This window comes from Emys orbicularis, chromosome 1 (genome assembly GCF_028017835.1).
Source record: "Emys orbicularis isolate rEmyOrb1 chromosome 1, rEmyOrb1.hap1, whole genome shotgun sequence".
NCBI classification, from domain to species: domain Eukaryota; kingdom Metazoa; phylum Chordata; order Testudines; family Emydidae; genus Emys; species Emys orbicularis.
The window spans coordinates 308531522-308548134 of record NC_088683.1 but is presented as its reverse complement, the minus strand read 5'-3'; the positions used below and the strand labels follow the sequence as shown (position 1 = coordinate 308548134).

Below are 16613 nucleotides of genomic sequence, written 5' to 3'. Positions count from 1 at the left end.
TACCTCACTGGGGAGCTTTGGAGATTAATCAGTGTTTGTTCAGTGCTTTGAAGTGTAACATATGTTATGAAAGCTAAATAGTATTGTGCTTGCCCAAAAGATTCTAGCTACAGTCAGTAGAAGCTTAATTGTACTAAACTCCAAACCTTCTGTGGTTTAGAATCTGTGTACATGTTGCAGTTTATACTACTGTTGCATGCACATGTACTGATAGGTTATTACTACACCAGGTAAGCATAAGATGTTTTGTATAAATGAATTGCGGGATACAGGAGAACCATGAACTTTCATAGATTCTAGGACTGGAAGGGACCTCGAGAGGTCATCGAGTCCAGTCCCCTGCCCGCATGGCAGGACCAAATACTGTCTAGACCATCCCTGATAGACATTTATCTAACCTACTCTTAAATATCTCCAGAGATGGAGATTCCACAACCTCCCTAGGCAATTTATTCCAGTGTTTAACCACCCTGACAGTTAGGAACTTTTTCCTAATGTCCAACCTAGACCTCCCTTGCTGTAGTTTAAGCCCATTGCTTCTTGTTCTATCCTCAGAGGCTAAGGTGAACAAGTTTTCTCCCTCCTCCTTATGACACCCTTTTAGATACCTGAAAACTGCTATCATGTCCCCTCTCAGTCTTCTCTTTTCCAAACTAAACAAACCCAATTCTTTCAGCCTTCCTTCATAGGTCATGTTCTCAAGACCTTTAATCATTCTTGTTGCTCTTCTCTGGACCCTTTCCAATTTCTCCACATCTTTCTTGAAATGCGGTGCCCAGAACTGGACACAATACTCCAGCTGAGGCCTAACCAGAGCAGAGTAGAGCGGAAGAATGACTTCTCGTGTCTTGCTCACAACACACCTGTTAATACATCCCAGAATCATGTTTGCTTTTTTTGCAACAGCATCACACTGTTGACTCATATTTAGCTTGTGGTCCACTCTAACCCCTAGATCCCTTTCTGCCGTACTCCTTCCTAGACAGTCTCTTCCCATTCTGTATGTGTGAAACTGATTTTTTCTTCCTAAGTGGAGCACTTTGCATTTGTCTTTGTTAAACTTCATCCTGTTTAGCTCAGACCATTTCTCCAATTTGTCCAGATCATTTTGAATTATGGCCCTGTCCTCCAAAGCAGTTGCAATCCCTCCCAGTTTGGTATCATCCGCAAACTTAATAAGCGTACTTTCTATGCCAATATCTAAGTCGTTAATGAAGATATTGAACAGAGCCGGTCCCAAAACAGACTCCTGCGGAACCCCACTCGTTATGCCTTTCCAGCAGGATTGGGAACCATTAATAACAACTCTCTGAGTACGGTTATCCAGCCAGTTATGCACCCACCTTATAGTAGCCCCATCTAAATTGTATTTGCCTAGTTTGTCGATAAGAATATCATGCGAGACCGTATCAAATGCCTTACTAAAGTCTAGGTATACCACATCCACAGCTTCTCCCTTATCCACAAGACTCGTTATCCTATCAAAGAAAGCTATCAGATTGGTTTGACATGATTTGTTCTTTACAAATCCATGCTGGCTGTTCCCTATCACCTTACCACCTTCCAAGTGTTTGCAGATGATTTCCTTAATTACTTGCTCCATTATCTTCCCTGGCACAGAAGTTAAACTAACTGGTCTGTAGTTTCCTGGGTTGTTTTTATTTCCCTTTTTATAGATGGGCACTATATTTGCCCTTTTCCAGTCTTCTGGAATCTCTCCCGTCTCCCATGATTTTCCAAAGATAATAGCTAGAGGCTCAGATACCTTTGTCTCAATTAACATTAGTAAGGTGATGAAACTTCTTGGCTTGACGTCTGTTTTGCTGGTTTATGGCTGTGTCCTCTAGTCCAGTGGTTTTCAAACTTTTTTTCTGGCGACCCAGTTGAAGAAAATTGTTGATGCCCATGACCCAATGGAGCTGGGGATGAGGGGCTTGGGGTGTAGGAGGAGTTCAAGGCTGGGGAAGAAGGTTGGGGTGCGGGGTGGGGCCAGGAATGAGGGGTTCAGGATATGGGAGGGGGCTCTGGGCTGGGGCAGGGGGTTGGGGTGCGGGAGGGGGTCAGGGCTCTGGGCTGGGGGTGCAGGCTCTGGGCTGGGGCCAGGGATGAGGGCTTTGGGGTGCAGGAGGGGGTTCTGGGTTGGGGGGGCTTAGGGCTGGGGTGGGGGATTGGGGCGCAGGCTTACCTGTGGCGGCTCCTGGTCAGTGGCACAGTGGGGGTACTAAGGCAGACTTCCTGCCTGTCCTGGCACCGCAGACCATGCTGCGTTCTGGAAGCGGTCAGCAGCAGGTTCGGCTCCTAGGCGGAGGCGTGCAAGCAGCTTCTCACAGCTCTCACCTGCAGGCACCGCGGCCCCCACCCACCCATTGGCTGGGAACCAGTGGAGCCAGTGCTCAGAGTGGGGGCAGTGTGTGGAGCCCTGTGGCCCCCCTCCCCCTCCTGCCTAGGAGCCGGACCTGCTGCTGGCCGCTTCTGGGGTGCAGCGCGGTGTCAGAACAGATAGGGACTAGCCTGCCTTAGCCGGGCAGCACCACCGATGGGACTTTTAACGGCCCGGTTGGTGGTGCTGACCAGAGCCACCGCGACCCAGTGCCTTACATTCCGTGACCCTGTAGTGGGTCGTGACCCGCAGTTTGAAAACCACTGCTCTAGTCCTTACCCAGGCAAACTTCATTGACTTCAATAGGAAATTGCCCTAGGTATGGATCAGGCCATAAGAGTCCAATTTTGAGGTGCTGCACACCTTTTTTGAGGGGCAGAGCTCCTACAACTCTGATTTAACTAGGAGCTAAGTGTACTCTGCACCTCACAGAATTGGTCCCTTAAGATCTGGTATTATTCTACGTACCAGATCCCTTTAATTTCAGCATTAGGCCCTTCATTTGTAAACATACTCCTACGGAACAGATTTTTTTTCAATAGCTACATTTTATAATGAATGATCCCATTGTGCCTCTGAAGCTAAATAGAGAGGGGGCTACTAAATTATTGTCTATGCTTATACCACGGTTCCATTAATAAAGTTGTTATAGAAGATAAATATTTTAAAGTACTGTGAAAGACACTATTCTTTCTCAGTTTTCTGAGTAAGTACTTCCTTTTTCACAATCTGCAGAAAGGCTTGACTATTTTACGGTGCACCCAAAAGTGTATTAAATCCTTCCAAATACAGGTAAGGCATAAACTTTGCCCAGAGGTGTTTACCAAATAATGAGGAGTGTACGATCCCTTTAGGGAAGGTTGAAGAAAGGAGGATAAGGACAACAATAGTAAGGTTACGGGGTTTCTCATCAAGTCTGGTGCATACTTCGATGGAACAAAAACAATGTTTTTTTGAGTGCAATAAAAAACTAAAATGAGTAAGTACAAGACTTACCACTGAATTTGTTTTAAGTCTCATGGAAGTAGTAGGTATCCAGGACATATTAGGGAATTAATATCTTAGATTTTTTAATTCTATCCTCTAGAAAAATACATATATTCAACAACGGGAATGTATAAATTGAGTGAAAAGAACAGGAGTACTTGTGGCACCTTAGAGACTAACACATTTATTTGAGCATAAGCTTTCGTGGGCTACAGCTCACTTCTTCGGGCTGTGCTTACTAAGCTCTGATCGCTTTTTGGCAACTGAAAGGATGAAGTTGTTTAGCATAACTACAGGTGTATTGTATGTTTCTTAAACTAGAATAATAATAAATTAGCTTACGTAACTGATTGTCTAGCTGTTTTCACTGTATTTATCAGTGATTAAAGGAGGAACTGCTTTCACAAATGTTCTTGTTCCCCATTGTATTATAGAAGGCAGATTGTCCCATCACAACTACCATTCTGTATTTTGTTATTTAGAGGAAAGACTACAAGCAAGCTGTTTTTGAGGCTTAGACTTGGTTGTAAATTTGCAATAATAGTAACAATGCAATTTGGGCTCCAGCAATACATGAATTAGAGATTTAGGCAAGGTATATCGCATACAGTTTTTAATTTTTGGAGGATAAAACATTCTGTCGTATTAACAAGTTGTGTTGGTCTTCAGGCCTTCTAGCTCATATAAGTGCACCTGCTGTGTTGACAAGTTACTTTGTATATAGGCTTTGAGAAGGTAGGGGTGTATTGGAGTCAATGTGTGGAGGATCTGCCAGTATATGTGCAAACTTCAAATTTCTAGTTACTTCCACTGTCAGATTTTTACTGAAGCATCAATGTCACATTCCATTAATGTTGTTGCTTAATTAAATAGCAAGTAATTAATGGTGAATATAAGCGGCCAACATTGTGAAAGAGGGTGTTTGCAGACTGGATGGAAAAGAACCTAGGAAAATGAAGAATCTCTAAGGAAAAAAGGCTGCAAATGATGTTCGTTCATAGAATTGCACAGCTAAGAGATTTCTGTAATAGGGCTCTGTCTTTTTCAGAAATGTGTATTTTGGCTGAAATGTTCCATACTTGGCCTTAGACCAGGTGCAATTTTCCTTTGAAAGCTTGATAAGTTATTGTCAGATGCTCAGCAGGTGTGAACGTGGTGTAGCACCACTTATGTCTATGAAGGTATTGTGATTTGCACCAGCTGAGGATATGGCCCAGCATTTTTGAGATATCCAACCATGAATAAGCAAACCAAAACCAAGCCCTTCATACAACACATGCTGCTTTTAATTACATTTGACCTGAGTTCTTAAATGATAATTGCCTTTGACATGTTTGAAACAATGTATCTGAGAAATAATGTGTATAGCATTTGAGAAAGCATTTCACTTAACTTTTGAACAGTGCATCAAAGAGAGAAACTTCAGATAGCTATGCATTGAAATAAACATATTTACATATTTATTTCAGAAATCACAAAGCCAAATAAATTCACAGTATTTTCACGTGGTAGTGCCTTTTGTAAAAGAAAAGACATTTTTCTAGAAGATAAACTCTAGGAATTATTTTGGGGAAGTTCTATGGCCTGTGTTATACAGGAGGTCCCGCTAGATGATCATAATGGTCCCTTCTGGCCTTGGAAGCTATGAAAATCTTAACTGAGACAACATTTAAAACTATTAATGCAAAAACCAGGAAATAGAATTTTGTGCAGTTGGGAGTGATTATGTGATCTTATTTCCTTACTGTAATTCTAAGATGATTGAGGTCTGAAATCAAACCCAGTTCAAGCTGCCAATAGAGAGAAATTAAGTGTCCTAGTTGGTTTCTGGGTAACTTTTTTCTTATGACTGGACAAGAGCTCTATAAGTCTGCAAGAAGGCCCATAAAAAGAGGCAGAATAGGCACCACATTTGCAGGAGGTGGAGGCAAAGGGAAAGTGATGGATCTGCAGTATACTTCTCCTCCCCCCGCCTCCCCAAAAAAGTCCTTTGGGAAGGGTGCATAGAGAAAGTCCAGCTCAGGAGCAGCTGTCATTGGCTACTGGGATTGGGTGAGCGGAGAGGAGCAGCATAAGGCCAGCTGTCTTTTTGGTGACCTTAGAATTTCTGTAAGATTGACTCTGTTTTCCTTGTGGATCCATAGGGTTCTGTGTCCTTACAGTGGGTAAAAAGACTTTAGTTTGTTTAGGCCAGTAAAATACGTAGTTCAGATGTAAAACTGTCAGGAAAACTTTAGCCTATTATATGTTTTTAATTCCCCACCCCACCTCCATACAGGACTTTTTGGTACTTTCCACAGTCTTTAGCCTCGAAGGCACTGGTCCCCAACCTTTTTCGTCTGGTGGGCGCCGGACGACGAGCCACAGTGGTCCTCGGACAAGCATCCGCCAAAATGCCGCCAAGAAGGAGCGTCATCAAGAAGCGTCGCCACCGAAATGCCGCCGAAAATCAGCGGCATTTCAGTGGCAACGCCTCTGGATGACGCTGCTTCTCGGCGGCATTTTGGCAGATGCTCGTCCGCTGGCCAGTACACGGGTGCACATAGATGCCCCAGCGGGCGCCATGGCAGGGACCGCTGCTCTAAGGAAATAGGCAGTTAGTTATCAATTGTCAGTTCAGTCCTCAGGAGCTAAATTGTAAAATGCACATAACCATTCTCATTTAAAATTGTATTACTCTTTTTCCAGCTGTTCTAATAATACTTTTTAATGTTCACTAAATTTCTCATATAAAAATTTCTGGTCTTTAAAACCGATCTGCTCTTTTTTCAGTCTCCATTGTAAACATCACTTTCTTGGCCTACCTTTAAGTCTTTGTTGACTTCACCTGTATGAATGTTTTTCCTCCCGATCCACTGATTATATGAAATTACATTAGAATATTTTCCCAGTGTAATTGCTTCTTAGCTAAGACGACTAATCAGACTAAAGAAAACAATTAGTTTAATTCTTTCAATAAAGCACAAACTACTGTGCAAAATTTATCTACTTCTGCAGGCTTCTGTTTTAAAATATTGTTACTCTAATTCAGCATTTTTTCCCTGTAGAAAGAGTCTTCAAGAGGAAGGCATAGAGAGAAGGAAGACATCAAAATTACAAAGGAGAGGACTCCAGAAAGTGAAGAGGAAAATGGAGACTGGGAAACCAATAGAGAAGGTAAATTGAATTCAAGTAAGGCTCTCCATTTAATCTATTACAGTATTCTAAATACTACAGATTATCAGTTTGTAGGAAGTTTTGTCCATAGCAATGGACTGATATGTTGACTATTCATGAATTACTGATGAATAAGGATTGTTTCAATTTATCTGTGGACAAGGAATACATTTAGTGGTTGGGTTGGACCAAGTAATATAATTAAGCTTGGCAGCATTTGATTTTTTTTTTTCTATACTTTCAATAGATATTGGTTTATTTTTAAGCATTTTTTTAAGATTTGTATCTATTTAAATTTAATGGCAGTAGACATAAATATTAAAAAAAATAAAGCTTTATAACCATTAAAATCACAAATTATCACAATCACATGTCAAAATATATCAAGTAAATATCCTTAAACCAAACTCTTTGTAAGTTCTCAAGGATCATTTTTCTTTCTTTGCCTATCTATAAATTTTGATTATCAATAGAAATATATTTGTTGGTTTGTGAAATCAATATTTACTCACATCTACCATTAAAAATCTAATCCTTCCAAGTTAAATATGATGCAAAACAAGAGGTTGTTACTGTCTGCCCTCTCTCTCAATCTGTTTTGAAACTTGATGAACAAGAGATCGGTCATAGAATTGTTTGATCAGTACATAAGCAAAAAGAAATTGGCCCTCAGCCCCTGACTGGCTGGCAGGGCCTTTCACATCTAGGTCACTGGTTCAAATCCAGCCTACATCAGTTGTGGCTGATTAACAGCTGATCAGTGAAATAAGGTGTGTTTACTCATTTAAAATAAAAAAGGACTCAATTTTACAACAATTTTTACATCTGCCTGTCTCATTGAGCACAAAAACTAAGTTATCTTTGCACATAGCCCATATAGGTCATTGTTGAAGCCCATTGTCAGGGTGACAAAAGAAAGCTTGCTACTTGCTACTGCTTCTTGTTCTATGGTCAAAAAGAGGATTTTGGTATCCAGGATGTCAGTCACAAACAGTCATTTTTTAGCTTTCATTTAACTAAAAAACTGTACCAACTGTTTTTTTTGGATTGAGACGGAACAATTCTGGGGGAAGATCACCACTTCTATTTCCCTTTGTTGGGGGAGACAGTTGACTTGTTCTGACTGACTATGAAGTTATCCTGGTTTCCAGTGAAGCTAAGTGATATCTACATGACTATGAAATACTTCATGCTACTTTGAGTAGTTGAATATTATGATGTGTATTTGCTTAGGAGCCCTAGTTATGGCCCAGGACCCTGTTTTGCTAGGTTCTGTACAAATATAGGACAAAAAGACGTTGCCTGTCCCAAAGTGCTTATAATCTAAGTATAAGGCCTGGTCTACATTAGAAAATTAGGTCTGCATAAATAAGTCACTCAGGGGTGTGATGTTTTTTTGAGAAGTATGACTGTTTAAGACCACTTATTTTATATATTGCCTGTCATCTTTTTTTAACTAAAGACTCTGATAATGGAGAAGTTAATTATGATTATGACCATGAGCTGTCTTTGGAAATGAAACGTCAGAAGATTCAGAGAGAACTCATGAAGCTGGAACAGGAAAACATGGAGAAGCGAGAGGAAATAGTCATTAAAAAGGAGGTTTGTATCTTGAAAATAGGCACGTGTTCTTATAACTAATCAACTGCCATTTTATGTCCTTAGAGTCCTAATTGTTTTCTGCATGACGGGAGCCGCTATGTGCTACCATGGGGCAAATGATAAATGACTGTTGGGCATAACTTTACAAACATAGGGCTGTATTCTGGCTAGCCTTTCTGTGTAGTCAGGGAAGGAGGCAGATAGGAGAGGAACTTTGGGGCACAAATCGTTGGGACACTCAAACTGGCTGTCCCAAAACCTGTGAAGTACATGTGAGAGAGGTCTTCCCCATGTCTGCCCACATTGGGGTTTAGGAGCTGTGAATTTATTTCATATGCTTCAGTCTGGACCATTTTATCTATGCCAGTCCACCACCTGCCCTCACTATTCATATTACACTGGCTTTTATTAGGCATAATCTTGGTGGGTGGTTCATAACTGGAAAGAATATGCCTATTTGGGGTGTGGGACCTTAAGAGCCAGAATTTTTGGGCTGTAGGTAAATCTTCCTGGAGTGCAATTTTTCAGGCTAACTTTAGAGTGTTAATTAGAACCATTTTATGGATATGAATGTAATGATCTGTTAGGTGTCATTTAATTATATCGTAGGTCATTTGTGCAGCATTTTCTTTAAGATTAGCTTTATTTTAAGATATTTTAATACTAATGTAATTAACTACTTCTGCAAAAAATGTGCTTAGTATGTCTGAGGCAGATGGTGTGTCGGTGGTTATTACTATCTAAAGTTTGAATTATATTAGGATCCTTATTCAGGATACACATACAGCACATGAGTTTTTGGTTGTAGTTTAAACTTTTTCTTTATCCAAGATTTCTCCAGAGGTGGTTAGATCTAAATTATCACCGTCTCCTTCACCAAGAAAGTCTAAATCTCCAAAACGAAGGTCAAGTCCCAAATCTTCATCTTCAGTTAGTAAGAAAGAGAAGAAGACTTCTACAGTGTCTTCACCGCTCTTGGACCAGCAGAGGTCAGTAGGTAGACATACATTATGGTTGGGGAACAGGGTGGTATGTTGATACATTATGAAATGTTTCGTGCTAATCAGTGGATATAGATACTCATTTTCATTGCCCCTTAAGGTGTGAATTCAGTGTACCAGTTTTGAAACTGTCGATTTTTTGCAGAGTTCACAAAAATCCCTGGGACAAGGCAGCGTATATATGTCTTTATTGATTTTAATAACTTGTAGATTTTGCATTGAACATTGTTTCTTTAAATGACGTGAACTGCCTAGAGCCTGTGAGATGCACTGGAGAAATCTAAATAGAAATAAAATTACATTTGTTCAATGGTGTGGGGTGTTGGTGGTGGTTAAACGCAAGTTAATTTAGGCTAGAATTGAAATTTTGCAGTTTGGGGAGTCAGGTGTTCTGTTGGCACTACATATTGCTATACAAGAGATACTACTTGGCCTTCTAGGTTAAGGAGTGACCTGGAGAGTTATAGCACTGGGAAAGGGAGACAAGAGAGGGGATGAAGTAGGAAAATCACAGGCTGTTACAACTGGGCTTCTTATCACAAAAAAATCAATCAACTAAAAAAGACCTTGCTGACCCTAGAACCTGGGAATCAATGTTTAGCTCCATTAGCTGTGAGGAAAAATTACAACCCTAATACAAGTACAGGCACCTATATTTGCCAAGCAACTTGCCTTTGAAGCAAGTTATGCTTAAATAGGGGCACAATACTCGTAAATGTTGGTTTTGCTGTAAAAGACTAGTATAAGGGATTGCTTGCTACAGTGCTTTAAGATGCAGTGACATCTAGGTACTAATATGTTTGTATCTGTTTGTGACTCACTTATGAAAAATACGTATGGTATAAAGAAATATCTTTACATTTCCTTGTAATTCATGGTGGAAACAAAATGTTCAATATTTATTCATAAAGCTCCTGAAAATATGGTAGGATGCTTTACATACAAGGAATGAGTGATCCCTACTCCAAATAGCTTAAAATTTGAGGCACTGACACCGCACTGTATTGTGCACAGATGTATTGTATTCAATTGCAGAATCTGGACAAGATACAAAGGATTTTGGTGTTTTGATGCATGCAGTTTTACAAGGGCATTGTAACTTTGGAAGCTGTAGTTACACATTTGGGAGCAGTTCCAAATTTTGCAAGTCTGTTTCAGAAATAAGGGTTATAAATTAAAATGGCCATGGGAAACTTCAAAGGAGAGCTTGACATTAATTTTCCTTTGTATTCACCATTCAGTCAAGTACAACTGCAAATGCCACTATCTGCTGATGGAATAGAGAAGTCTGCCCCAAAAGCTGCAAAGCGCTTAACTCTATAAATTGGTGCTGCTAGTATCCTGAGAGATTAACAAATATTTTATTTAGTCTTTTAAATAGCTTTTTCCGGTATTTTGATACATTTAGGAGTTCCAAAAGCACCCAGAGTAAAAAGAAGGGTCCTCGTACGCCTAGTCCACCTCCTCCAGTACAAGAGGAGACTCTCCTGGGGAAAAAGCATAAAGAAAAACATAAAGCAAAAGAGCGTTTAGAAGAAAAAACTAGAGAGGGGAAAGACAGAGGACGTGACTTTGAAAGACATAAGGAAAAAAAAGAGAAACAGAGGTGAGTTCTGTTGCATTATTAGATTTTTAGCATTAATGTAACCTTGCTTAGGTTGTCTGCATTTCTGTTAAATCTGTAGTTCATATTGCACTAAATAGAGAGGGTTTTACATTTGACTTACTGCCAACTTTCTCTGAATTCATTAAATATAATAAATGCATCATATAGTGGACTAATAAACTACAGCTAATAGAGTTGTCACTTTAATAAAAATAACTTGTTGAGATGCCCTTCTGAAATAACTGTCATGTTCTCCATCAGTGAGTCAGACCTTGACTGGTGGTCCAGTCCAGGGTCCTCACGTCTTCATTCTAAAGCCATAATTTTTCCATTATACCTTGAACTTCCCCTTGTAGAGAAACACTACTTCTCTTCTTCAGAATATCAGGTCAGTGGACCCGTGAAGAGAAAACACTATTATTCTGCAAATTGGCCATTAGGAGGCATTCTCCTCTCCTGAAAGCCTCATTTAGTAAATCTAGCATTTTAGTAATGCTGTTTCTTCAAAAATTTGCCTCTTAAAAGTCCCTACCTTTTGGGATGCTTACATCCAAAGGTGGTTCTATGTATTCACACTCATACCTGCCCACCTTATCCATCCCAAAACCTATATGTCCACGTGGGGAAGGTATGTCATATTCATTCTCATTCTCTCTCTCTCTCTCTCTCTCACACACACATGACGTATAGTGGTAAGTTTGCTATTACTTTGTGAAGACTAAGGAGTTTAGGAAAACCTTTACATTCTGTCATGAGCTGATAAAGTAAACAGACTCAGAAAGGTGGTTGGATCTGAGGCAGTGTTATGCCCCTTTCCATAATTAGTGTCAGAAGGTCACAAGCAGTAGTGGGGAGCACTCAGTGCAGCTGTGATAGAAGCGGGAGTGTATTTGGCAGCCTGTGTGCGTGTGGTACCATGATAGCAGTAGGTACTTCCATGGCAATGGCTGCAGCCTGTTATACAAGTGTCAGTGACCTTTGTGTGTGAATTTTTAAGTTACTTAATATTGAAAACAAATACTTGAAATCCTCCTGATCCTTCAGTAAGCCAAATGGCAGTTCAAGATACCAGCAGTCTTTTTCTTCCTTCAGAAGTCATCATTAAGGTCCGAAAACTTGTTTGAACTTTTTTATAGTAAAGTTCTGATTTTACAGAATTCATTAAATTAAAGCAACAAAAAGAACAAATTCCCTATTTTTTTATTGACATCTAGCTGCTTAAAAAATTACAGATAATCTAGAGGGTTCAGGCTTCACACTGTTTGTATTACATTGAAAAATATATTAAATGGGATCTTCTGGAACTAAACAAGTTTGTAGATTGTGTAGATATTAGATTCTTGAGCACTATATGATGAAGATAATTTCATATATGATGAACAAACTATTCTACCAGAAGTCATTCTTGATCTGGTACTACGGGTGTGGTCTTGGATGTGACTTTAATTGATTGGAGATGTACTGATCCCATATTGTGCATGCTGAACAAGCTGCTACTTGTATGTTTCTTAGAGATCCTTCAGAAGGCTCCCATAGACCGAAGCGTTCTCCTAGTCCTGCTGATCATTCTGGCAGTAATTCCTCTCCTTCCAGAGAATATTCACCTCCTACCTCAAGGAGAAGACAAACCTCCCGAGCTCCAGCCAAGTCAACTACACACAAGCATACTTTCTCACCCTCTCGCAGGTGGGAAGTTAATAACATAGTTCTTATTTTCCTAAACAATTCAAATTTTCCTGCCACCTTATGAAGTCACTTTCTCTTTGGTGAGATCACATGATATCAGTGTTCTTTCCAAAGATGTGAGCATTTTGATACAGAATTATTTACCCTAGTAGCAGTATTAAAGAATAATCTACTTTACTGTTAACATGAGTAGCTGTGAATCCCTGGTCCTGCAAACTCTTTCTCACCTGCATAACTTTAAGCAGATATGTAGTCCTGTTGACTTCAGTGTGGTTATTCAGGTGAGTAAAGTTATGTACATGCATAAGAGTTTGCAGGATTGGGGCCTAAATTGTCTTGGACAAAGAGATATCCTAATAAGAGTTTACAGCTAACAGAAAATTACAAAAACAGAAATTAAGAAGCCAGTGTTACTTGCCACAGGGATGCTGTATATAGCTATACTTAGAGTGTGCACCCAAGAAAGAAAATGTATAATTTGTCTGCTGCATGTTACCAGGATTTCTTGAAAGCACCTCATATTTAGTAAAATAGCTATGTTGCTGGGGAAGACTGCATGTTTCATAGCAACAAAGTTCTTGTCATTGTCTAATTGAAGGTGCCTTTTTTTTTTTTTTTTCTGAAATGTATATATTTTTTTTACTGGATGACTTGCTCTTGAATATTAACTAAAGATTAAACTAGGAAGATAGAGTGGTTATAACAAACTCTTAAAGCATCGTTATTTTTGAGATAACAGTAAATATGCATGGGAGAGAGGAGCAGTTTATATATTATAGAAATAAGGATTTTATTTTCCAGTTGACGGCTAGAGGGCGGAGACTATAGAAATAAATTTTTTTTTAATGGATTTTTTTATTGAGGTTTTATTATATATTTTATAGTATCATAAAAAACTGCATGTTGTGGCTATTTTAATGATGTGTCTTGCAGGTCTACTTCCCCACCAGGGCAGCATCACTCTCCCATATCATCAAGACATCACTCCTCTTCATCACAATCAGGCTCCTCTGTTCAAAGACATTCCCCTTCCCCCCGCCGCAAAAGAACTCCTTCTCCAACCTATCAAAGGACAGCTTCCCCAACTGTGAGGCGTTCCTCCTCTCCCTATCCCCCGCGCTCTTCATCCTCTCCTCAGAGGAAGCGAAGTCCTTCAAGACATCAGTCCCCAGGGAGAGAGAAGGGGAGGCATGATCGTGACCGGACTTCACAATCACATGACAGACGCCACGAAAGGAGGGATGGTACGAACAAGAATACGTTTTTCAGAAACATGTTACATTGCCCCCAAACTGTAGTGAGCTGACAATTAAAAAACCTGATTATTTTAATCATTGTCTCATCTAGATGTGCTCCAAGCAGTTAGACAACACATTGGTTAAAATGCCAGCAGACATCTATGCTAGCACTCCTGTTCCCACTATATCGGGTATAGTGCAAAGGGGAGAGACTTTAACAAGAATGATAGTGTAGGCAAGGTCTCTTTCACTGTACTAGGTCTCACCAGTATGATATGTGTTAAAGTCCAGAATGGCCTTCATTTTTTCTCTCTAGTATCTAACCATCCTTTCCTGTATATGGCAGTGGCTGCACCAATCACAGTAGGATAGTGGTCTTCTCTCAAGGTGCCAAATATCTGCCAGTGAACCACATAGCCTATCAAGTCTGTTGGGCAATTTTGGTGAACAAAAATGCCATCACCCCCAAACTTATGAAGAGAACATTTGTCAAGTTTTGTAGACCAACTATAAGTTAATACAATGGAACCCCATTTATCTGACCCGTCATTATCTGTTTCTCCATATTAACCCAACAACCAGTGCGCACAGGTCTAGAAGCGGGCGATCTCTCTGGTGGCCGCTAGATGGTGCTGTAGTCTCTCACTTTCCCATTTTCTCGATTAGCTGAACTTTTGATTATCCAATCTGGCCCCGGTTCCAACTAGATCGGATAAATAGGGTTCTGCTGTATTTATAATAGGAACATATTGTGAATAAATAAATATTTTAAAAATCAGGTTTCAGTGGTGAGAGATCTTAACAAAGATGATAGCATAGATGCACTCTGAGCACACTGTCAGGTGCATAAGGAATTGAAAAGGGAAATTACCACAAGAAAAGTACTTGAACTCAGTAGTCTATAAAGGAATATGCTCCTGGTCCTAAAATTATTGCAGCAAATCGTTGTCCTAACACATTTTGAAGTTACTGAATCTCTAAACAATGAAATGTGATACTTACTAGATCATAGATTCAAATCCATGGGGGAGATTTTTCTAAAGCAACAAAGGTAGTTAGGCACCCAACTCCAATTTGTGCCTTTGTAAATCTCTCCCCATAGGCTTTTGTGTAAGAAATCTAATTTGGTTGGATCATTTTATATCCTTTCTACTTTGGATTGTTAGAATCTAATATTGAAGACTTTAATCAAGATGAATATTACATTTAATTTGTTTTCCAGAAACTAGAGGAAAAAGGGAAAAAGAGAGGGAAACCAGAGAGGAACGAGATTATGACCAAGAGCAGAGTGCCTCCAGGGATCATAGAGATGACCGAGAATCTCGGGATGGAAGAGATCGGAGGGAGACCAGGGATAACAGAGACCGCAGGGAGCCAAGGGAATCCAGGGACACTCGAGACTCCAGGGATACAAGGGATTACAGCAGAGATAATAAAGATAGCCGTGATCAGAGAGACTCACGTTCTATACGAGATACCCATGACTACAGAGACAGAGAGAATCGAGATACCCATAAAAAGGAAGACCAGTATCAGGAGGAACCACGCAGTTATGGAAGAACCCATGGCAGAGAAGAGAATTCCCGTGCTGACACACGGAATGAATCCAGAAATGAATCGAGAAATGAAAGTAGAAGTGACCGAACTGGCAGAAGTCGAGGCAGAGGTCCAGAATTATCTGACAAAGGTACTATATGATTTATTTTTTCAATGTCTGTTCTACATTATTTGATAATGAATTGCTGCCAAATAAGCATATGCTGTTAAAGCAATCCTTAAGTGGTATTTTCATTAAAATAGAACTGTTGTCGCTTAAATGCATAGCACTCCTCTGTTTTCCATTGATTAAAACAGTATAGCATTGGCATCCTGCCATAGTACTTAAAAATCCTGCGCCACTCTGTTTAATGTATCTGCAACCTTAGCTGTTCCCAAGGGCCATGAAATACAAATAAGAGCCTGAAGTGTAATGAAAGACTAGCAGAGGCAGATTCTCTAGCCATATGCATTACACAACCCCTCTTCCTTCTCCTCAAATACGCATGTATAGCCAGGTTCAACTTCTCCCATTTTTCTCACGTACGAAATATGTAACTTTTTCTATGGCTTTCCAAAATCCGTTCCATTGTAATTTGTATTTGAAGAACTGTTAATTCTTTTATATTATCACCATTTGGTCATCTGTATTCATTATGTTTTTTGCTTTGGTTTCTTAGTTTTAATGTAACAGTTTTCTTTTTATTTTCTTTTTTAAAAGCTTCCAATAATTTTAAAACAACCTCCATCATATCTTGACTGCTTGGTCTGCTCATTTCCTTCTGCACAATGTCTGCAGCCTTGTATTCTTATAAGGACAAATTTCCGCCACCTCCATGCTACCTTATTACCAGTCAGAAAAACACATATTGTAACTAGAGGAAGTTGATTTCTCCTGAAAATAGAGTACAGTATTTGGGCATGGTGTATATAATTTTCAGATGCCTAGAACTCAAGTGCAGCATCTTAATTCTGGTTTTGGTAGGTTGTCGTCTCACTATCACAAATATGTGTATCAGATTTGTTAACTATAAACTTTTAAATCATCAGGATGGGGAGTTGAGCATTGAAACAGTTTCCTATGTCAAATAGAGTTTAGAATTTAACTTCTGTTTCAATGGTATAATTAAATGAACTTAGATATTTTAAATCTTATAGTTAATTGTTATAAAATGTCAATGGATTTTCTTACACGTGAACTCTTATGGCGGGTGGAAATATTTTCAATAGGAAGTCGGGCAACCAGAGGGTCTCAAGTTGACAGTCATAGCAGTAGTGGCAACTACCATGACGGCTGGGAATCACGGAGTAGCTACCCTGACCGAGACCGCTATGACAATCGAGAGCAAGCAAGGGATTCATCCTTTGAAAGAAGACATGGAGAAAGGGAAAGACGTGACAACAGAGAGAGAGGTATGCAA

General features: G+C 39.7%; 1 protein-coding gene across 2 annotated transcripts in view; it reads left to right on the top strand.

Annotated features, from left to right (window-relative positions):
• ZC3H13 (zinc finger CCCH-type containing 13) overlaps positions 1–16613 on the top strand; it is a 59424-nt gene that overhangs the window by 20699 nt on the left and 22112 nt on the right. For both annotated transcript variants that reach the window (XM_065416455.1, XM_065416446.1), the window contains 8 exons: positions 6415–6523; positions 7986–8125; positions 8957–9114; positions 10535–10732; positions 12245–12418; positions 13352–13662; positions 14879–15343; positions 16423–16605. In XM_065416455.1, the coding sequence (XP_065272527.1) occupies positions 8039–8125; positions 8957–9114; positions 10535–10732; positions 12245–12418; positions 13352–13662; positions 14879–15343; positions 16423–16605 (1576 nt within the window). In that variant the 5' untranslated portion in view covers positions 6415–6523; positions 7986–8038. The remainder of the gene's footprint in view (positions 1–6414; positions 6524–7985; positions 8126–8956; positions 9115–10534; positions 10733–12244; positions 12419–13351; positions 13663–14878; positions 15344–16422; positions 16606–16613) is intronic.